At 37.9% G+C, this 24,514-nt stretch overlaps 1 protein-coding gene across 1 annotated transcript; it reads left to right on the top strand.

Moving 5' to 3' along the window:
- The first annotated feature begins 164 nt into the window (after window positions 1-164).
- Window positions 165-7,065, top strand: KCNV1 (potassium voltage-gated channel modifier subfamily V member 1). The gene is made up of 3 exons (XM_007466245.1): window positions 165-803; window positions 1,647-2,176; window positions 5,481-7,065. Exons 1-3 carry the CDS (start codon window positions 337-339, stop codon window positions 5,990-5,992), a joined length of 1,509 nt encoding a protein of 502 aa, XP_007466307.1. The 5' UTR covers window positions 165-336; the 3' UTR covers window positions 5,993-7,065.
- The last annotated feature ends 17,449 nt before the right edge of the window (window positions 7,066-24,514 follow it).

Here is a 24,514-nt window from a genome sequence, read left to right as displayed (position 1 = left end):
TCCCGGGCTGGAGATCTCAATTACAAAGCTGGGGAGGGGGTACTGAGTCCGGGAAGGACCACGGCGACCAGCAGTGTGCCCTGCGGATGTCCTCGGCTTGGTCCACACCTGAGCAGTTCCCTGGGCGCGACCCCTCCGCTCCTCCCAGACCTGGCGCTCAGACACTTGTGCGCTACGGCGCACTCGCAGCTCCCTAGCGGCGAGAGGGAGAACGAGCACAGGCGGGTGGAGAGAGTAAGGGTTCGGGGGTGGGAGGAACCCACCTCGGGAGCCCGGGAAATCCCGGCCGTGCCACCGCCCCCAACTTTGTGGCGCCCTCCGGCAGCGGCGGCAAGGATGGAGCTGCCTCCCCGCGGCCGGGCGTCGCCGGACTCGCCGCTGGACAGCGCCTCCCTGACCTCGCTGGACTCCAGCGTCTTCTGCAGCGAGGGCGAAGGGGAGCCCCTGGCACTCGGGGACAGCTTCACGGTCAACGTGGGCGGCAGCCGCTTTGTGCTCTCGCAGCAGGCTCTGTCCTGCTTCCCACACACGCGCCTTGGCAAGCTGGCCGTGGTGGTGGCCTCGTGCCGGCGCCCCGGGGCCCTGGCCGCCGTGCCCAGCCCCCTAGAGCTCTGTGACGACGCCAACCCCGTGGACAACGAGTACTTCTTCGACCGGAGCTCGCAAGCATTCCGCTACGTCCTGCACTACTATCGCACCGGCCGCCTGCACGTCATGGAGCAGCTGTGCGCGCTCTCCTTCCTCCAGGAGATCCAGTACTGGGGCATCGACGAGCTCAGCATTGACTCCTGCTGCAGGGACAGGTACCCTCGAGGCGCTCGGTGGCTGGGCGGGGCAGCGGGCGCGGTGGAGAGAGGGCGGCAGAGGGAAAGATTTGAGGCTTTACACAAGCCTCGCACAAGCCAGGTTTAAGAATACCTGTGCCCACTTCGGAGCTAGAAGGTGGGGTGGCAGTGGAGGCCGGAAAGTGTCAAAGCCAACTTCTGACTGGAAGTTTCTGAACCTTCTCCTTTTTCCAGTATGCTAATTCATTTATAAGTCAAGAGAGGTCAGGCCTGCAATAAATATTTGGTGGTTAAATAAATGAGTCAGAAATCTTATGCTCCAAAAAATGCATGTATAGGGATGTAGGTTTCAGTGGAGAGCATTATTGTTTATCAAACCTAGGAAACTAACTTTTAAAACTTGGACAGAGAACTGCTTTAAATACAGAAGGCTGAAAGTTGGTTCTTTGACTGTGGATGATTGTGGGACTTTGGTGATCTATTATTTTGCTATTACTTTGCTATTACTACCATTTCTTCATGAATACCTCTCCATTAGCCACCTTAAAAAAAATTACGTATCGCAAACTTCTGTTCCTGTTACAAGAAAAAATGGGTGATAAAATGCTTTAATCTAAAGTAGCTTTGCCATATGTATAAATTCTTTTGTATAAACTTCTACCATGAAAGTACCATTTTAAAAACAATAATCCTAAATGAGAACATTTGAGTACTGTGGGAAGAAAGCCTGGGTAAAATATGAATGAACATTTTCTGCATTTTCCTGAAATAAAAAGCATGACTTCACTGCCAAGTTTAATTCTCTTTACTTCTGTATTTTAAAAAAAGTTAGACTAATCACCAAGTTGTCTTCTCTAAAAGATACTTCAGAAGAAAGGAGCTGAGTGAAACTTTAGACTTTAAGAAGGACACAGAAGATCAGGAAAGTCAACATGAGAGCGAACAGGACTTCTCACAAGGACCTTGCCCCACCGTCCGCCAGAAGCTCTGGAACATCCTAGAGAAACCGGGGTCTTCCACAGCTGCCCGAATCTTTGGGGTCATATCCATCATCTTCGTGGCGGTGTCCATCGTCAACATGGCTCTGATGTCAGCCGAGTTAAGTTGGCTGGACCTGCAGCTGCTGGAAATCCTGGAGTATGTGTGCATTAGCTGGTTCACCGGGGAGTTTGTCCTGCGCTTCCTATGCGTGCGGGACAGGTGCCGCTTCCTGAGAAAGGTGCCAAACATCATAGACCTCCTAGCCATCTTGCCCTTCTACATCACTCTTCTGGTAGAGAGCCTGAGTGGGAGCCAGACTACACAGGAGCTGGAAAACGTGGGGCGCATCGTCCAGGTTTTGAGGCTGCTCAGGGCTCTGCGCATGCTCAAACTGGGCAGGCATTCCACAGGTATTCGGGTTTCATTGATGCCTTTTAATTTGCCATTGTTTTTAAGCATTAGTGCTTTGACCATGGTCCAAGGGAAACGACTCTTGACTCTAAATTGATACTCAAAACTACCAACTCCTATATTTCACCCAATTATGATCTCCAGAAAGGTACTGAAAAGCAAAACCTTGAGGTTGTTATCACAGGTATAGAGGACAAGCTGCCTCTCACACAATTCCTCTCCTTAAGACATTTGAGAAACAATTTAACCATATGTTAACTTTATTTTAACCCACGTGCCCAGAAGATGTACGAAAATTAAAGATACTCTGTTTCTGGAAGGTTCTACATAAAATGTGCATAAACAGCACATAAAAAGATATGCACAGATTACAGGTGATATATAGGAATGTAAGCCAGTTTCTTTTCTGTGTCCAAGAAAATATCACACATGTTCCTTGGGAGAAGAGAAAGTCCTCCAGGGCCTTCTCTGGCTATGCAGAAAGAGAGATGACTGGGCACTGGTGGCCCTCCCATGATTTTTGAAGAAACAATGGAAATTTTGCTTTGGAAGAAAGCAAAAGACACTAATTAAATGCTTTGTCTAGTATCTGAGAATTTTCTTGTCCCTAATTGGGGAGGCACAAGAGAGATGGTAACAGGAATTCCTTAGCTTTTTGTATGTATCATAAAGCCTTGAAGATCTAAAGAACACTCTCCCTAGAAAAATCTCTACACAACACACACATACATACACACACATACACACACACAATTATATGTGAAAATTTTAGGCAATGTCAGAGGAAATCACACAAATCCATTAAAGATGATGCTTGCATCCCCAAGGGCAATGATTTTCAGTGGCTGGCCCAGCCGGCTGTTAGATGTTCTGGAGCACATATATGTTACCTTATGTTAGACTTTAATGAAAATAAGAATCCCTTGAAAACCTTGTTAATATGCAAATTCTGAGCCCCAATCCCCAAGAGTCAGATTTTAGTTTTTGGGGTTGGATCCAGAAGCATACATTTTAACAAGCTAATTTTGATGTAGGTGGTCTTGAACCACACTTTAAGAAACACTGGAGTAGGATGCCATATTCATACAATACATATAAATATAAATAATTTGACTAGAGAGTCCTATTCCCACCTATTTCCCTAGATATATGCCTGACTGGTCACCTAAAAGGAGTTGATGGTAGTTGTCTCTCCCTATAAATATAGGGAGAAATTAACCTCAGATATGTTTTTTCCCACACATCTCTGAGGAAACTACGATTTCTCCTAATCTAGTTTTAGTAGTGTATTTTCCTAGCTAGTCTCACATACCAGGGGTTTGATAATGGGATTTCCAACAACTTTTAGAAGTACCACTCTTTGTTTTCTGACACACATAATGGGATGCTTTCTTCTAGTATTTGTAAACTCTTCACAGGATTCAATTTAAAAATACCCAGTAAAGAATACATTTTTTCCCAAAAGAAAGGAAAAAGAAAATAATGTCAATGTTTCCACAGTGTCACCTCTTCAAAGGTTTTGTCAGTTCTAAGGCAAGTAGAAGGATTAATAAAGCCTTAAATTATTGAAAAGATATGAACAGTTGCATAAATATTTGACAATTTTATCTAAAGCATTACATTTAGCAAAATATAGACATAGATCACATATTCTCCTATGTATTAACTATAAATAAAAATTGAGAAGTATTATAGAATAATGGTTAGGAGGACAATGGGTGGACCAGACAGCCTAATTTTAAGTCTTTGGTATGTAACTTTGTACTAGATATGCTACCTTTCTGTGTCTCAATCTGCTCACCTGTAGAATGGCATAAGTATAACATCTATCTCATATTAATTTTTAGGATTATCTGAGTTAATTGATGTAACATGCAGAAATTCAGGCCACTTTGTTTCTTTACAAAATGAAATGTTTAGAATGTTGAAATGAAAACAACCTTCCCAAACACTATGCATTTCTTCATATGTTGTCAATATATTTCAGAAATTCAATTTAATACAGACATATCAAGGCCAGTTTCCTGAAAGGTATTCTAAAGATATTCTTTAAATGTCTTTTGAAGTTAAACCTCAAAGTTATATTCATTGGTCTTTTAAAATAGCTGGTTAATAATTCAAGAACATCTGAAAATTTCAAGAACAAAATTCAAAATAATGAGAGCACAAATAGTATTTTAATGTATTTAAAATAGTCTCCAGTGAGTGAATAAAAATTTAAAAGTGATTCCATGAGGCACTGCTTTGGACTTCTGAGACCATATCATTGTGACATCATGTTAATATGACTTCTAAATGTGGATAAACTTTAATCAGTATCTCTCTAGAGTTGGAAAGATACCTTATTCAAATCACAATCCTGTAATGGGCTCCTCTTACTATCCTGAGGGTTTAGTCTCGTCAGAGGTGGGATTGGACTCTCCTGGGTCTGTCTTGCAGAATCCTCAGAATTAGCAATGGGAAATTCACCAATGCCTCATAGTGAGTGAATTCCCTAGTGGCTCCAGTCCCCTGTACCTTTTCACAATGGAGGAATAGTCTGTATTCAGGTCTATCTCCCTACAGGAAAGGAGAAATTCTATGTATTCAAGGGAGATAGTTTCCTATAGCTTTGGTATTGACAAAAATTTCAATGGGTGCCATGGGAGTACAGGAACCCCTCCTGCTACACCTCTGAGAATGTCCTCGCATGTACATTTGATGTTCTTATGTCAATTTTGTCACTGATTCCTAACTTGTTTCTGCTGCTTCACTTCGTTCTCATATTTTACTTCCTCTGACTTTCAGATAATGATGCCCCTAATTGTATTAAACTTTATCAGGAAGGTGAGAAAAACAGACACATAAAATATAAGGAGACAACATAAAACTTCATTAGAAAAGTGTGCTAAGGTGAGGCACTGAAATGCAGACTTGACCAAGAGAGCCCTCCACGTGCAATGCTGCAAAGTTTCCCATTGTATAAAGTACAAACTCCTATCAAACGTCCCCTGCCTGCCCTCCAACTCATCTCTCACCTTTCTTTTGTATAAATTGTAGGTTTTTAATAAATGATAAGTGAGTGAATGAATCTATTTATATTTTTCTATCCTTCTCAATCTGGCCCCATCAACTAGACTAAGAACTTCCTGAAGATTATAATTTATCATCTGTATAGCCCCAGAACATTGCCCAATGCTGGAGCCATATTAAATGTGAAATGCATGTGTGTGGGTGGGTAGCAGGGAAGGAGAAGGGAAGGGAGGGAAGGACGAAGGAAGAGAGGAGGGGTGCCCATGACTGACACCAATTGTTCTGTTACAGGCTTACGCTCACTTGGAATGACAATCACCCAGTGTTATGAAGAAGTTGGCCTGCTGCTCCTATTTCTGTCTGTAGGAATCTCTATATTTTCAACTGTGGAATATTTTGCTGAGCAGAGCATTCCCGACACAACCTTCACAAGTGTCCCTTGTGCATGGTGGTGGGCCACAACGTCCATGACTACCGTGGGATATGGGGACATCAGACCAGACACCACCACGGGCAAAATCGTGGCCTTCATGTGTATCTTATCGGGAATCCTTGTCTTGGCCTTGCCCATTGCTATTATTAACGACCGCTTCTCTGCTTGTTACTTCACCTTAAAGCTCAAGGAAGCAGCTGTTAGACAGCGTGAGGCTCTGAAGAAACTTACCAAGAATATAGCCACTGACTCATATATCAGTGTTAACTTGAGAGATGTCTATGCCCGGAGTATCATGGAGATGCTTCGATTAAAAGGCAGAGAAAGAGCAAGTACTAGGAGCAGTGGAGGAGATGATTTCTGGTTTTGAATTCACTTTCAGTTTATTTACAAAAGCCTGTGTAATACTAACTTGATTGATAAAGCCTTGATATGGATGTCTGTCCACTGCTGATGAGTCTCTTTTGAGTACTACCTGTGTTCATTTGGTTCGTACGTTGCTTGATCTACTAGAATAATTCACATCCCCCAAAACAGCAACACTTTGTTTTGACACATTTGAGTCTCAAAAATATCCATTTAGCGCAACCAGGCCAATATACACGTCTGAATTGTCAAATACCAAATAATACTGCAGTGCATACAACAAAGTTAAATGTTTTATGCATCACTAGTTTTTAGAATCTTTTGCACCACTAATTTTAAAAGATGGGAGTTAAACTGCATAGCCCAGAAAAAAGATAAGTGAACATTTAAGAACACACTGGACAACTCTGTCATTTAAAGATACTCTCCAAGTAAATAAATCCCTCCTTTCTCCATCAGTTAAAACTTTTGAATATAACAATTCTCTTTTCAAGAGAAAAGCCTGATTTGATGGTCACAGACTGAGTCCCTATCTTTCCTCTGGTGCAGATGACTGAACACAAATGGACTGAGCTCTGTGTTCCATCATTACGGTTGGAGGTAGAAACCCAAAACTGCTTAGACTGCGGTAGAAGACTGCTACCCAAAGGCTTTGAGAGTTGTGCATCTTCATCCTCCCCACTGAGTGCATATGTGCAGTATAAAGGCGGTATCTCTTAGTACTCCATGGAAACTAGGTGGTCTTTAAAAAATCTCTTTATTGATGTAGTGTTCAAGTTATGTCCTTAAAATCATGACTTTGTAAGTAAAGGTGAAGTAGTGAACATCCTAAATGTATATACACTGAAATTATTAAATAGTCTTATTTCATAATATGAGAATGATATGCTGAATGATACCACTGGGTGAACTTGACGATCTTTTATTTGTTAACAAAAAATATTATGGATAGCTTTCTGACTGTTGGGGTAAATAGCAAATGTTCAAACTTTACATGCATTTTGACAGTCATTCATGATAATAATAAAATTTCTAGTCAGTTTGTTATATAATTAAAGCCAACAGCTCTACCTAAGCCTAAGAATTAGTTTATGATTTCCAATATTCCAGTAAATGAGGCTTTTAAAACTAAGAATAATTCAGATCTATCACTTTCATACCTGCCTTCTTAATGGGTGTAACAGTGTCCCCAATGGGATAAAAATTGTTTCTTGGTGGGGGGACAAAAATATCTTACTCTTTTTATTCATAAAATAAATATACATGCAATACGTAAACAGATATAGAGTATATCTATGGTATTAAATTTTCATGGGATGGGAAAGTAGGAAAAAAGAGCCCCTTTCCAGAGTTGCGCTATAAGAAATAAACATTAAGACAAATTTAATATATGTCTGTACCATATTTTATTAAATCTATTTAAGATACCCTATTATATTATGAACTACAAAGAAGGAAAGGAGGAAGAGAGGAAGGACAGAATAAAAAGAAAGAAAAGGAAAGAAAGAACAAAAGAAAGTTCAATCAATTGTAAGATGTCATTGATTGTAAGATGTGTCCAGATTTTGGACATGGAAAAATTTAAAACATGCATCTTAAAATCAATGAAATATCATATATGCTACCTCTAGTTTTCTGGTATGCATGCTTAACTTCTAAAAACATCTTCATTGATAACATGAGTTTTAGATTGTATGTTAAAATCCTTTAAGCCTCTTGGCTTGTTTCTACTTCTCCCACATATTATGAAAGAGTTAAGAGATATGTGTAGTAGTAAATATTTTCCCTCTTACACAGTTCCCAGGTGCTAGAGTATGGCACAGGGCCACTTGTCCTAATATAAATATGCCATCCACAATCTGAAGGGGAAATAGAGATTAGACACAGAAGGCAAACTTATCCTGACTTATCTAGAACTCCCCCCAGTAAGAGAGTTACTCTGATCCAGGACTGTGCTCTGTATTCATCATGTTTTATGTCACTGTATCCTCAAAATATTCCTATTATATAATTACTATCACTATACTCTTCTAGTTATATAGTTCATATATTTACCCATGCAACAAATATTTATTCAGGACCCATTTGTATGCTGGGCACTACAGATTCTTTGTTAAATCAGACCAAGTCCTATTCTCTTGTATTTAACATTCTATTCAAGGCTGTGAGGGGAACACAGACAACAAAGCTGAGGCACAAAAAGATGAAGTAACTTGGCCCAAATTCACACAGCCCATGCATGAGTGACAGAACCAAAGAATGAGTCCCAATCTGCTGGACCCTGAAAATGATACTCCTAAAAGGCATATGACAGATTTCACTATTCCCACACAACCTGTGCTTAGGGATTTCCTTCCCAGGCAGGCAAGCCAATTTCTCATGGGTGGAGAGGTTCAATATGCCTTAAGAAAAGTATCAGCTTATTCTCAAGGTGGAATGGAGCTTTTAAGGAACAGTTGTCACATCATGTGGTCATTATTAGACAGAAAGAAAGATTACCTTAAGAATAATAGTTGGAAAGTGAAAAAAAATGAAAAAACTATATGTATTATACATATATTTTTTCCTACCACAGAAGATTGTAAACATGTTCTCCAGAAACATGGTATGTTAGCTATATAAATTTTGTTGAGATGTGGACATTTCAAAAGAAATTTTCAAATATCACTGCTTAGTCACCCTTGCCATTATATAAAATACTGGTGCATGTTCAACAAATTATACATATAAGCAGACCAAATTTAAGTAACAAATCAAGGCAGGAACTCTGTTAATCTTATATCCCAACATCTAAAAAAATTGATGTTTGTCAAAAACCTAAGAATTATTGCTATAAAACAATATTTAATTTGTTTGGACATATAAATAATAGAATTATTGGCTTTAGGCTATTTAAAAAACACTAATTAAAAACATTTGAGTGCACACAGGGAATGCTTGAGTACCTAAAAGAGCAATTTTAAGAAATTATTGAGGTATGTTTGGTAGAAGTGGCATCTTGTTCATGTTTTACTGGGTTTTTTTTTCTATATATACAAAGAATAGTTGCATTTATCATTTTAAAGCAAATTAGTAGAAAGCATAATGTATTAAATGCACAAAGAAGCTAATTGAGGTAGAAATCTCAGTGCTATGTTTCAATGTGGAATTCTTGCTCTCATGAAAATCTTTTGACTAGTTCTTGCAAAAAATATACATGCTGGCCCAAGTTATCTAAGCAAAACATTATCATTGAGTAAGCTTACTGCTTTGACAAATATTTCCACTGATTCATTTTCTTAACATGAAAAGCCTGTTCTTTTGAAATATGAGCCATTAATATCTCTGCCTTATCAATCCTGCAATTCAGTCCAAGATGCTATCAGTTGGCAAATGATGTGTTCTAGTGCTTCCATTGGTGATTTCCCTTTGCAAAAGCACCCCGACTCCTGAACCTGTCTTCGAGCCATGCTGATATGTGGAATAAAAATGTCACCTAAGGAGAATTTTACTCACAAACTCCACTTGGCATTTGCTTACGTGGTGTTCTTTAGGGATAATGGGATAACTGAGATGCTCACCATCTTCATGTCCTCTTTTGCCTTGTGTTAAAATCACTCTCTTGCTTACGACCTCAACTCCATTGAGGTATTCAGTTGGTAAAACCCAAACCCTAACTAAATCCAACCCAGTGCCTATTTGTGCTGTCCCTGCAGAGCTGATCGTGATTACAGAAAAAAAACCAATGTGTGCTGACTGCTCTCATTTTACATTCATGCCTAAACCCCAAATGGGCTCTTAATGCTGCAAGGCAATCATACTGCAATTCCTGAAGCTATTCACTCTCTAGATAAATATAAACCTCTAACACCTCCTTTTGATTCCACTTTCACTCAGAAAATAGAATCAGTTAGAAAAGATTTTCCACAAGGGCCGGCACCCACATTTATCCACCTACCTCCATCTGTGCATATTCAATCTGCCTTTCCTTCTATCATGAGTTGAACTGTCCACTCTTCCCTCTAACTCTAGGACATTGCTTCAGAATGCCTTTCCTCTCTCCCTACCATACCATCTCTTTCCTCCCTCCTTAGTAGATCATTCCCATCATGAAAAAAACATAATCTAATTTTTTCCATCTTAAAAACAAAAGCAAACAAATGAACAAAAAACTTGAATCTACTTCATCCTCTAGGAAACACCCAAGTCCTTGCTCTCCTCTATGGCAAAACTTCTTGAGAGCATTTTCTAGTCACTCTCTGCATTTCTATATTCACTTTTTTCCCCTATTCTTTCTTGATAATCCACTCACATCAGTCTCCCACCACTACATCTCCTCTAAAGATGTTCTTCTCAAGGTCAGCCATTACCCTGTAATTGCTAAATCCAGTCATCAATTCTCAGACTTCATATTGCTTGATCCATCAGCAGCATTTACAAGGTTAATTATAGACTTCACTATAATTGAAAAACTTTCTTCACTTGACTTGCAGCCCATCCCACTCTCCTGATTTCCCTCCTACCTCATTGCCCATTCATCTTTTCTGGTTGAGAGGGCCAATCAGGGCTTAATCCTTAGGCCCCTCCTTCTCTCTATTTACATCACTACCTTGGCAATTCATCCTGTTTTATTGCTTGAATACCGCTGATACTTGGCCAATTCCCAAATTTCTGTCTTCAGACTAGACCTCCCTTCTCACTTCTTGCATCTTCAGATTTGTGTGCATAACTGCCTATTCAATGTCTACACCTGAGCATCCAATAACTATCTCATGATTAGCACATTTAATACCAAATTATTGACATTATCCCAAAAACCTATGTCAGATCAAGTACTCTGAGAAGCTGAGGCTAAGAGAGCTGATTACTGTAATTATGTGCAAGACATTTATTGTAGGGGGAAAAAGCCTGTGAAGAATAAAGAGGAGGAATCTAGAGGAAATGGGAAGAACCTTCAAACCGTGATGCTAACCTGACACCTGTGAAGAAGAGGGAGAGAAGAGGATTGGGTAAAAAGGGTATCTGATTACAACCCAGTTCTAAGAAAATTCCAACAGAGTTGATGGAGAGTCCTGAGCAAAAGTAGCCCATTAAGGAGCCCCACCTCTTTTAGATATGGGACTCAGCTCAAGCCAACAGTCAACCATGCTGCCCTCAGGAGGAGATCTGAACGGTGGATTTTCAGAGCCACCACAGTCAAGCCCTGGAAATGCACAGGTCTGCTTCGCCATGCACATCCAGAAGGAGCCCCTCCAGGGATTCCATGGGCCTCTCTTTCTGAATAAAAACTTAAAAAAAGGAGTTGGTAGATGAATTAGACTGTTCATTGTTGCTTTGCTCTCAGAATAGCAGCTGGTAGTCATCCTCTCCTTCCTCCTCTGTCCACAGCACCCCACTCACAGCACGATTTCCCCCAGTAAACCCTTACAGCCTAAAAAAGTTATAAAGAGAATTCTAATCTGCTTATACTTTTCTCTACCTCAAAGAAAAATTGTATATCCTGAGAAACACTTTTATCATTATCGTGACTTAAGTGCACCATAATTAATTATGCTGCACAGAGATGTCATTGCCATGTTACTTAACATTTTTTCTGAACAAAGAAATGGTATTAATAAATTGATATTGCAGGGGGAAATATCAAAACAATTTAAATCCCATTTTATTCATTTCTGAACTGGTAACATCATACTGACTATGACACTATTTTTTTTTTTTCCGGTACGCAGGCCTCTCACTGTTGTGGCCTCTCCCATTGTGGAGCACAGGCTCCGGACACGCAGGCTCAGCGGCCATGGCTCACGGGCCCAGCCACTCCACGGCATGTGGGATCTTCCCGGACCGGGGCACGAACTCATGTCCCCTGCATCGGTAGGCGGGCTGTCAACCACTGCGCCACCAGGGAAGCCCCTATGACACTATTTTAATGGGCACCATTAATAATCCAACGACTGAAAAATTCTTTCCTGTTTATATATTAACCATTGAGGTAGATAAATACATTTAGCTTTCAACAACATGATGCAACTAAATCTGAAGTAACAAGAAAAATATGTTAACTTTTGGATTTCCTTTTCATGTTCTAAGTTGAGGGACATTTCTTCTAATTACATAAAACCTTACTTTGGCTTCCTTAGAAAGTATATAGTCTAAGAGGTTTTATAAGTAAAAGAAGATAATGGTAATGTGTGTATTTTCTACATTATTCTATCATTCAATACTCAAAGTATTTCCAAAGAAATAGTAGTTGAACTAAAGAAGTTTTAATAAGTTTGGTGCATGCACACACACAGACTGAGAGAGAGAGGGAGAGAAAGAAAGAGAGGGAGAGAAAGAGACCGAGAGAGAGAGATTAAGGAGTAAAAATTTAGGATAACAAATGTGATTTTTTTTTTCAAGTTGAATACAAATTTTTTATTCTGGGTGCTTTTTAACATTTCAAACATCATAAATAGCAAAAAAAAATATTGAAAAAACAATACAAAAAGATTTAAAATACATAATTTACATAAAACCATCAGGTAAGTATATGTCTTCATTATATATATTTTATTCATAGCTTTGTTTATAGCTTTATTTTAGTATTTTTATGGTTCTAGTAATGTAAGTTGTATCCTTTATAAAAGCCTTGCAATATTCTTACTAGAAGTCAAGATAAAAGAATATCAAATCAAACTAGCCAAGGATCTAAGTTATCCATGTACTGATTTTTGGTCAAAATACAGATTAGGATAATTTTCCTTTGGTGATTCAAACCTGAGACACTTGCCATTAGGCTGACATTTTTCCTTTCTTTTTTTTTTTCAAGTACATTCTTATTTTTTATTTATTTATTTTTTTAAACATCTTTATTGGAGTATAATTGCTTTACAATGTTGTGTTGGTTTCTGCTGTATAACAAAGTGAATAAGCTATATGTATACATACATCCCCATATCTCCTCTCCCTTGTGTCTCCCTCCCACCCTCCCTATTCCAGCCCTCTTGGTGGTCAAAAAGCACCGAGCTGATATCCCTGTGCTATGCGGCTGCTTCCCACTAGCTATCTATTTTACATTTAGTAGTGTATATATGCCAGTGCTACTCTCTAACTTTGTCCCAGGTGGCCTGCCCCCTCCCCGTGTCCTCAAGTCCATTCTCTACGTGTACGTCTTTATTCCTGTCCTGCCCCTAGGTTCTTCAGAACCATTTTTTTCTTTGTTTTTTAGATTCCATATATATGCGTTAGCATACGGTATTTGTTTTTCTCTTTCTGACTTACTTCACTCCGTATGACAGACTCTAGGTCCGTCCACCTCACTACAAATAACTCAATTTCGTTTCTTTTTATGGCTGACTTATATCCCATTGTATATATGTGCCACATCTTCTTTATCCATTCATCTGTTGATAGACACTTAGGTTGCTTCCGTGTCCTGGCTATTGTAAATAGTGCTGCAATGAACATTGTGGTACATGACTCTTTTTGAATTATGGTTTTCTCAGGGATTATGCCCAGTAGTGGGATTGCTGGGTCATATGGTAGTTCTATTTTTAGATTTTTAAGGAACCTCCATACTGTTCTCCACAGTGGCTGTATCAATTTACATTCCCACCAACAGTGCAAGAGGGTTCCCTTTTCTCCACACCCTCTCCAGCATTTATTGTTTGTAGATTTTTTCATGATGGCCATTCTGACCAGTGTTAGGTGATATACCTCATCGTGGTTTGAATTTGCTTTTCTCTAATGATTAGAGATGTTGAGCATCCTTTCATGTGTTTGTTGGCGGTCTGTATATCTTCTTTGGAGAAATGTCTATTTAGGTCTTCTGCCCATTTTTGGATTGGATTATTTGGGTTTTTTTGATATTGAGCTGCATGAGCTGCTTGTATATTTTGGAGATTAATCCTTTGTCAGTTGCTTCATTTGCAAATATTTTCTCCCATTCTGAGTGTTGTCTTTTCTTCTTGTGTATGGTTTCCTTTGCTGTGCAAAAGCTTTTAAGTTTCATTAGGTCCCATTTGTTTATTTTTGTTTTTATTTCCATATCTCAAAGAGGTGGGTCAAAAAGGATCTTGCTGTGATTTATGTCATAGAATGTTCTGCCTATGCTTTCCTCTAAGAGTTTTATGGTGTCTGGCCTTACATTTAGGTCTTTAATCCATTTTGAGTTTATTTTTGTATATGGTGTTAGGGAGTGTTCTAATTTCACTCTTTTACATATAGCTGTCCAGTTTTTCCAGTACAACTTATTGAAGAGGCTGTCTTTTCTCTATTGTATACTCTTGCTTCCTTTATCAAAGATAAGGTGACCATATATATGTGAGTTTATATCCAGGCTTTCTATCCTGTTCCATTGATCTATATTTCTGTTTTTGTGCCAGTACCATTATGTCTTGATTACTGTAACTTTATAGTATAATCTGAAGTCCAGATGCCTGATTCCTCCAGCTCCATTTTTCTTTCTCATGATTGCTTTGGCTATTCAGGGTCTTTTGTTGTTTTCCATACAACTTGTGAAATTTTTGTTCTAGTTCTGTGAAAAATGCCATTGGTAGTTTGAGAGAGATTGCATTGAATCTGTAGATTGCTTTGGGTAGCATAGTCATTTTCACAATCTTGATTCTTCCAATCCAAGAACATGGTATATCTCTCCATCTGTTCGTAACAAACAAAACTACAGACCAATATCACTGATGAACATAGATGCAAAAATCCTCAACAAAATACTAGCAAACAGAATCCAACAGCACATTAAAAGGATCATACACCATGACAAAGTGGGGTTTATCCCAGGAATGCAAGGATTCTTCAGTATATGCAAATCAATCAATGTGATTAACCATATTAACAAATTGAAAAAGAAAAACCATACGATCATCTCAATAGACACAGAAAAAGCTTGACAAAATTCAACACCCATTTAGATAAAAACTCTCCAGAAAGTAGGCATAGAGAGAAGTTACCTCAACATAATAAAGGCCATATATGACAAACCACAGCCAACATCATCTCAATGGTGAAAAACTGAAACCATTTTGTCTAAAATCAGGAACAAGACAAGGATGCCCACTCTCACCACTCTTATTCAACATAGTTTTGGAAGTTTTAGCCACAGCAATCAGAGAAGAAAAAGAAATAAAAGGAATCCAAATAGGAAAAGAAGAAGTAAAGCTCTCACGGTTTGCAGATGACATGATACTATACATAGAGAATCCTAAAGATGCTACCAGAAAACTACTAAAGCTAATCCATGAATTTGGTAAAGTAGGAGGATACAAAGTTAATGCACAGAAATCTCTTGCATTCCTATACACTAATGATGAAAAATCTGAAAGAGAAATTAATGAAACATTTCCATTTACCATTGTAACAAAAAGAATAAAATACCTAGGAATAAACCTACCTAAGGAGACAAACGACCTGTATGCAGAAAACTATTAAGACACTGATGAAAGAAATTAAAGATGATACAAACAAATGTGATTTTGAAATTATGGGAGGAAAAATGTTCTTTGCAGTTGTCAGTAATAACCTCAATACTTCACACTGGATATGTAGATAGATTTTTCAGTCATCTATCTAAGGAAGAAAATCAAATCTTCCTTAAAAGGTAATTTCAGTTTCTCTAAACTAGGACAATTTTCCCAAAACCATGTCTTTATACATGTCTTTGCTGTATAGCAAATGTTTTATCTAAGTCTCTAATTATTATTGTCAACTAATTCTAAATGGTACATGTGAAAATAAAAGACAGTTACAGTTGCTATGGAAACTGTACTTTGTAGGAAATTCATTCAACAGGACTTGCTCCTCAAATTAAAAAAATAATAATAATAACCTTTACATACAGGAGAACCACCTTGACCACAAGCATCAGGAAAAGAAAGAATAAATGAATAAAAATGTAAAAATAAATGCCATTCTTTCCTACCTTTAGCTGGGCTCATAGCTTCTTTCCTCACATGGACTAATTATTATTTTAAGATTTCAAACAAAGGAAAATAGCTACTCCCTACAGAAATCTCTATGTATAAGGGTGGAATTTCTTTTTTTAAGTTCAGTGATATTTAACTTTGTAATAATAATTTTAAGAAGTCTATTATCAATGGTCATTTGACAAACTCTTTAATTTGTACTCTTCTACTCTCAATTTAAATTAAATATGCTATATAATTTTTCATACAGATTAATCGAATATGCTAAAGAAATAACTCAAAGAAACCAATTTGTTTGATTCCAAAATCCTCAGTAGATAAACAGACTCTATCTCTCCACTTGGCATTCATCATGTTATCTTGTAAATTAATCTTCAGGGAAATATTAGCAGATATACTTGATTCAGTTAGCAAAATCATCTTTCTCACCCATTGCTGACATGTATTTTCTAGAACTGTTTTTCAGAGCACAGAGCAAGAGTTTTGCATTCAACTTCAAATGATAGCCTTTTAAGGACATTGTACATATGCAGGGAGAGGGGTTAGGTAACAGGTACTTACTTGAACAGGATATTTATGATCTAGAAACAAAAAAGAATTGGGAAACAATTTGTCCAATCCACGTCAGAATTGGTCAGGACAGTATAATAGCAGACTTTTGCTACCTTCTTTCAAATTTCAAAGACTGGTAGACTTGTGCATCAAAGAATGTGTTTTAAAACAAAACACACATCTTGGAGTCAAATAAAAGTAACTTTTATAAAACAAATGCTAGAGCCCTTTTGCATACTTGTATAGTATTCCTTTTATCATTTTAATATGAAAATAAGATCTCTTTTAAAAGTAATTACACAGGGGCTTCCCTGGTGGCGCAGTGGTTGAGAGTCCTCCTGCCGATGCAGGGGACACAGGTTCGTGCCCCAGTCCGGGAGGATCCCACATGCCGCGGAGCGGCTGGGCCCATGAGCCATGGCCGCTGAGCCTGTGTGTCCGGAACCTGTCCCCCGCAACAGGAGAGGCCACAACAGTGAGAGGCCCGCGTACCGCCAAAAAAAAAAAAAAAAAAGTAATTACACAGCTCTTACTCCCAGATTTGGAAACAACTTGAATTATTTCAGTGAACAGAGTGTGTTATTTTTTTTAAACTGCAGATCCAAAACCACTAATGGATGATGAAATAAGCTGATTGAGTTGTGACCACTCTTTTTTTAATAGAGTGGATGGAAGAAAATGGAATGGAGGTAAAATAGAATGGAATGAAACGGGTAGGATAGGATGTGAGATAGTATAGCATAGACTAGACTAGAATTGAATATATTAAAGTACAACTCACAAGTTCCAAGCAAGAACTGTACACGTTGCAAAAAGCACTGCAGATTATGAGAACAGTGGCAAAGGGACATAGAGAGGATGTGCCAGAAGCACACATTGACTAGAGAAGGATTACTTAATCTTATTCCTTCACTTCAAAAAAATTTTTTAAACTTCAAAATTGAAAACAATAATTGGAAATTTAGCAAACTGACTTGATAGTACCCAAAGTATTTTCAAGGAAAAAAGTTAATTTATCAATATAATTCCCTAATTTTCTATAACTGCTAATAAAAAACATATTTTGCCTTATTTAACTCATAATTTGGGATAAAAGAGAAAATAAAATGGCTCACACAACTTTCCAAAGAGTTATTCCTACAGTATGTATAGAAATGGAATATATGATTTTTTAAATGAAATATTGGCTGACAAATTCAAAACTATACATCTTAGTGATAACACAATATCTAGTATTTTTGTATAAAATTAATTAAACTTTTTATATTATAATTAAATTTATTGCTTTTTCCAGGAAAAGTCTAAAAGAGATTGTGTTGAGAGACAGTTTTCCATGCGACTCTTACACTTCTGCATATCCTGCAAACAGAAGCACTGATAGCTTTGTTCTAGAATATCTTTTCAAGGATGTCTATACAACATGAAAGTTTAGAAAATAGAGGTGTTGTCTCCCTTGAGACAGAAGTATATTTGTGTGATGCCCAAAATAATAAAGAGAGTGTCTCCCTTTGAGTCAAAAGTTGGACATGTTTACTTGAAGGCTTTTAAAAGATTAGGGTTCTCTAAACTCAACTGTGACACACATCCACTGCACTGACCAAGTCCACCTCCATGTCACCCCCATGGGACGTGGGAAGCAAGAGAAACATGACAATCATGCTGCCTCGTTTGCCATGAGTAATAGAGTCCTTCAACTCTGTCCCAGGAGTCCCATAACTTTTGCCAGGATCTCTGAAACTATGGCACGCTGACTTTTTAGCTTACATAAAGGACAAAATCTCAGACACCTCACCATTCTTGACAGATTGTGAACTCAAAAGTGAATTTCATGATTTTCTAAATGTAAAGTAACCACAGTTGGCTGATATTTTCTATGTGGTATTTTGGTAATAAAAATCATGTATTTAACTGGCATTTAAAGCATTCTTTATGGGCTAAACTTTGGGGGTGGGGGGAAACTAGCAATTTTGTCAACATGCCAAACATGTGTGAAGGTTTCCAGAAGTCTTATTGTTATGGCAAACAAGACCCAAAGTCATCATCCCATCTCCCACATGTTACCCAAATATGTTGCATTCCATTGAGGAGGGCATTAATAACCACAGGAGTTTGAATAAAATAAAATTAGAAACATATTTGCATCTTATTTCTCTGTCTCAAACTTTTAATCATTGCTTTACTGAAAAAAATAGAAAAACTTTTAGAAGATCTATTTGCTATTCAAAACCCTGCATCAATAATTGAGTTAAACTTCATACCTAAAGGGAATAAATATTACAATCCATTTATCATTACAGTTCATTACAATTATTACAATTTGGTTCTTCAATTACATTGAAAAGTAATTGTCAGATACTAACATTTATTGTGATTTTGGATTAAAGTTAAAGAATATTTCACATTGCTAAACAGAGGAAATTGCTATTATCCACAGCTTATTTAATTGAACCAGAATCTTCATCCTTGACTGAAATGGAGAAATGGAAAGGAAAAAACTCAATCAGGCATAAATGGCGTGCATAGCATTATGCTTGTGGGCTCTGAACTTCCAGACACACTTACACATTAAATGAAACATTTTCTAATTCATAAGGAGGTGGTTTGAAGATCTCTCTATAATTAGATATTAACAAAATGTTTGACATGAAACTGATTTTGTAGAAAAGGCAAATCTTATCTAATACGTATGTGTGTGTATGTATGTAGGGGGGGATGTTTAGTTCGCTACCAAATAAAATGTAATTCTTACTACAGCTTCTTTAGTGTTTAAAAACACTGATATAAGGAAACTATCCAGAGAAACAGAACTAATAGAATATATATATGTGATATATATATATATATATATATCTCCAGTATGTATGTATATATAAAATAAGAAATAAGCTTATGCAACTATAGACATTGACAAGTCCCAAGATCTGCAGTCAGCAATCTAGAGACCCAGGGGAGCCAGTGGTGTAGTTCCAGTCTGAATGCCAGCAGGCTCAAGACCCAAGAAGAGCCAATGCTTCAGTTTGAGTTCAAAAGCAGGGTAATACCAATGGCCCAGTTCAAAGGCAGTAGTCAAACAGAAGGAGTTCCTATTCAGGACTTCAACTGATTAGATGAGACATAAACACATTAGAGAGAGCAATCTGCTTTACTCAGTCTACCAATTCAAATATAACCTCATCCAGAAACACCCTCATAGACACACTCAGGACAATGTTTGACCAAATACCTGGGCACGCCAGAGCCCAATCAAGTTGACACATAAAATTAACCATCACATATGTAAATAAGTGAAAAAACTGGAAGCCCAGATACACAGAAATTTATCCAAGGTCACACAATAAGGGAGGGATCCAAGAGGCACCCCTTGCTTTACTTCACCTTAAAATGCCTAACTTTTCCTTTCCATTATTTTGCCTTAGAGCCAAATAGAAGTAGGTGTTTTTCAGTACGATAGTAATGGAAGGCATAAGGTAATATCACAAATAAAGCATTTTTCCTTAAAAAGGATGCTCCTGAATCTCATAGTAATTACTTCTAGGATCACCAAAGAAAACTACAGCTCACATAAATTATAAGTCACCAAAGATATTCTTTCTCTAAAGCTATGATAGGGGTATGGCAACGTAATTAGACAAAGCCCACCTATCTCCCTACCCACTCATACCATAATGTTAGTGTCATTTTCCCTAATCCACACCTGAGGTTAAGCTAAGCTGAACATGGACATGAGCTACTCAAGACTGAAAAACAAAGTTGGCACAAGTATTAACACTGAAAAGAAAAAGTATGCTATAATGACTGTTTAAGCTTCACTGTTACTCAGATTTATCTGATTTACCAACTTATTATTAATTTTTTTGATGGTCAACACTAGAACAGCTAGTTAGTGAATGCATTAGTCAGGGTTCTCCAGAGAAACAGAACAAACTGTGTGTGTGTGTGTGTGTGTGTGTGTGTGTGTGTGTGTGTGTGTGTGTGTACAGAGAGAGAAAGAGAGAGAGAGATTAAGTAATTGGCTGACACTGTTGCAAATACTGGCAAGTCCAAAATCTGCAGGATAGATCATAAGGCTGGAGAGCCAGGGAAGAGTTGCAGTTTGATCTGAAGGCAGTCTGCTGGCAGAATTCCCCCTTCCTTGGCGGAGGTCGGTCTTTTCTTAAGGCCTTCAATTGACTGAATTGAGGTCCATCCACATTATGGAGGACAATCTGCTTTACTTAAAGTAATGGAAATAAAAACAAAAATAAACAAATGGGACTTAATGAAACTTCAAAGCTTTTGCACAGCAAAGGAAACCATAAACAAGACCAAAAGACAACCTTCAGAATGGGAGAAAACATTTGCAAACGAAGCAACTGACAGAGGATTAATCTCCCAACTATACAAACAGCACATGCAGCTAAATATCAAAAAAACAAACAACCCAATCCAAAAGTGTTAGAAGACCTAAACAGACACTTCTCCAAAGAAGATATGCACATTGCCAACAAACACATGAAAGGATGCTCAACATCACTAATTATTAGAGAAATGCAAATCAAAACTACAGTGAGGTATCACCTCACACCAGTTAGAATGGGCATCATCAAAAAATCTACAAACAACAAATGCTGGAGATGGTGTGGAGAAAAGGGAACCCTCTTGCACTGTTGGTGGGACTGTAAATTGATACAGCCACTATGGAGAACAGTATGGAGGTTCCTTAAAAAACTAAGAATAGAACTAACATATGACCCAGCAATCCCACTACTGGGCATATACCCTGATAAAACCATAATTCAAAAAGAGTCATGTACCACAATGTTCATTGCAGCTCTATTTACAATAGCCAGGTCATGGAAGCAACCTAAGTGTCCATTGACAGATGAATGGATAAAGAAGATGTGGCACATATATACAATGGAATATTACTCAGCCATAAAAAGGAATGAAATTGAGTTATTTGTAGTGAGGTGGATGGAACCAGAGTCTGTCGTACAGAGTGAAGTCAGAAAGAGAAAAACAAATACCATATGCTAACACATATATATGGAATCTTAAAAAAAAAAATGGTTCTGAAGAACCTAGGGACAGAAGAGGAATAAAGACACAGACGTAGAGAATGGAGTTGAGGACACGGGAAGGGGGAAGGGTAAGGTGGGACAAAGTGAGACAGCAGCACTGACATATATACACACTACCAAATGTAAAACAGATAGCTAGTGGGAAGCAGCTGCATGGCACAGGGAGATCAGCTCGGTGCCTTGTGACCACCTTGAGGGGTGGGATAAGGGGGGTAGGAGGGAGACGCAAGAGGGAGGGGATATGGGGTATATGTATGCATATCGCTGATTCACTTTGTTATACAGCAGAAACTAACACAACACTGTAAAGCAGTTATACTCCAATTAAAATGTTAAAATAAATAAATAAAATGCAGAGGTAAGAAAGTTATAATTTCCATGAAATATAGAGGTTATCTAAAATTTCCTCCTAAATTACATTTTAATTATTAAAAATAAAATGGTCACATAAACTTTTAATCAAATTCTACATCCACCCTGGATGTAATCATTTGATTCAAGATGGATTGTTTTGTCTCTCAGGCTTACTTGGTCTGTCTTTATATCAGCACACTATAAAAGGCACTAGCTATATTTTGTTTGTATTAAAATAGATGTGTGTCCTCTAAAGGAGCTTAGAAACTAGTTACATGGATAAACATATATCAGTTTATTTTGACCTTTATATCTAAGTAGATACTCTTATTGTGCTATTTATTCACCACGATTGCAATCTCTCTGTTCAAAGATTCTCATCTATTTTCCTTCAGAGGAAAGCTGGAGTTCTGTCATCTCATTGGCTGTGTGAAGTTGATTAACATATGCTTCCTATATAGGAAGTATTTGCTTATCTGAAGGCAATTCTCTTTCAGAACCTATCACTTTTAGCTACTTATTTCCATGTCATTCTGTCAAAGGTTACGTTTCATTGTCTCAGGCAAAATGGAAACTCTAAAATGCCAACACATATAATACATTATCATTATGTCTTTACTATTCTTTTTTTCACTTTTTGTTTAAATAAATATTTCCAGCTAGATAATCTACCAGATTGAGGCTACCATGGAGAGGAATTTGGGAAGAAAACAAGAGAACAAACAAACATCTGTACTAGATTTTTACTCATTTCCTCTTCAGTGCTTTTTAAAAATTGACTTCCCTTTCCACTGTTTCTTCCTGATTTTAGCTTTTTTTAATTTTTTAACCAATGGCATCCACCTCCTTGGGAATCCCAGAATTATAAGCAGTAACAAGTTAGCAAACCCTACTACTCAGGACACTGCTCAATTACAGTATTCTCTCTTATCCTGCCCAAACCGAAGTTAATACTTTCTAAAGAAAGCAGAGACTAGTTGAGTAACAAGATGTCCAACCAATGGAATGAACAATATGCAATTTGCTAAGTAATTAATACAAGTTTAAATATGTAAGTAATAAATCATAACATGTGGATATAGCTAGTGTTTAATTCTATCATTTCATAGAATGGGAAGCCTGAGCATTTGCAATTGCCCACTGTTATAGCCCTTGGAATCCATAAGAACCTTAAATATAATAGAGGATAGCAGGGCAACAATACAGAAGGAATCTGAGCCCTTTAGTGATTTTAGGATACAGAGCCATCTCTCCACTCTGCTGCACTTACCTCCATCTTGTGACAAGAGAGAAAAATAAATTTTCCTCTCATTTGAGCTTCTGTACCTACTAGATATATCCTAGCCAATGAAGAAATTGGTACCTAGAAGTGGAATACAGCAATAACAAAACCTAAAATATGTAACACGCTTGTGGAAATTGGACAACACACAGTGAGGAAACAGCTACTGCAGGCTGGAGAGCTATTGAACCTGACTATGGCATGACAAACCATTTGGTAAAATGGTCTTCCACGCTTGGAAAGTTGGTTCACGTATTTCCTGAATCTCAAGATCTAGGAAACACTGTTGGAATATTTCAGGGAATTGATTTATGTTGGCTACCTGTTGTTGCTTTTCACAGTGTACAGAAGGAATGAGATTAAACTAAGCAAGAATTAGCCAGTCCGCAAGCAGAGAAGGAACAGTTCTGCTAAGAGCAGTTTTCCAAGTACTAACAGCAGTAGATATTGACAGAGTCCAGTAACTCCAGGCTTTGGAAGATTGGAAAAGTCAACTGCATCTATAGCTTAAATAGAAGAAGATAAGGCTTGAGGGTGACCTTTCTTAGTCTTCTCACATTAAGGCTTCTGTCAGACAGTGAACGGGTTTCTAACTAACCAATGCTAAATTATTTCAGCTTAACCACTGAAAGAGTGATAGGCCAAGCATCGAGACCAGGAAATAAAGAAGAGATTCTTTGTCTTACTAACTATAGCCAGACAAGATCTTTGGTTACTGGGGTTACTTTTTCACATAACTGAAAGAACCAAATAGACCGAATGGTCCATGTTTTTAAGGAAATTGTATTATAAAGGAACTCACAAGCCTGGCTTGCAAAAGCAAGTAATTACCAAACTTTAAAACAACCCAAGGGCTACCCTGGTGGCGCAGTGGTTAATAATCTGCCTGCCACTGCAGGGGACACGTGTTCGAGCCCTGGCCTGGGAAGATCCCACATGCCACGGAGCAACTAAGCCCATGCACCACAACTACTGAGCCTGTGCTCTAAAGCCCATGCTCTGCAACAAGAGAAGCCACCGCAATGAGAAGCCCGCGCACTGTAATGAAGAGTAGCCCCCGCTCACCACAACGAGAGAAAGCCCGCGCACAGCCCCGAAGACCCAACACAGCCAAAAATAAACAAATAAATTAATTAATTTATATATATAAAAAAACAAATATTCTAAATCAGCCTAGCAGAAAGGAACTTCTAATACTTCTCTAAATTTTCTCTAATGAGTATGTCATAATTCTATTGTCAAACAATAAATGAAAAGGATTTGCTTGTGTTTACTTCAGTAGATATAAAAACTCAAAAATCACTGATATTTGGAAGCATTATTTAGAGTAAACAGTAATTCCTTAAGGCTTTGCTTCAATAAAGCCAGAGGACAGCTATTCT

The sequence above is a fragment of the Lipotes vexillifer genome, unplaced genomic scaffold (assembly GCF_000442215.2).
Source record: "Lipotes vexillifer unplaced genomic scaffold, Lipotes_vexillifer_v1.1 scaffold508, whole genome shotgun sequence".
NCBI classification, from domain to species: Eukaryota; Metazoa; Chordata; class Mammalia; order Artiodactyla; family Lipotidae; genus Lipotes; species Lipotes vexillifer.
The sequence above is the reverse complement of the archived record's forward strand: the minus strand, read 5'-3'. Positions and strand labels throughout refer to the sequence as shown.

Bases quoted from the DNA above. Each gene is read 5' to 3' on its own strand.
- KCNV1 (XM_007466245.1), top strand. From the start codon at position 337: ATGGAGCTGCCTCCCCGCGGCCGGGCGTCGCCGGACTCGCCGCTGGAC. The intron at 804-1,646 runs GTACCCTCGAGG...CTTCTCTAAAAG, and splicing joins GACTCCTGCTGCAGGGACAG to ATACTTCAGAAGAAAGGAGC. The intron at 2,177-5,480 runs GTATTCGGGTTT...GTTCTGTTACAG, and splicing joins ACTGGGCAGGCATTCCACAG to GCTTACGCTCACTTGGAATG.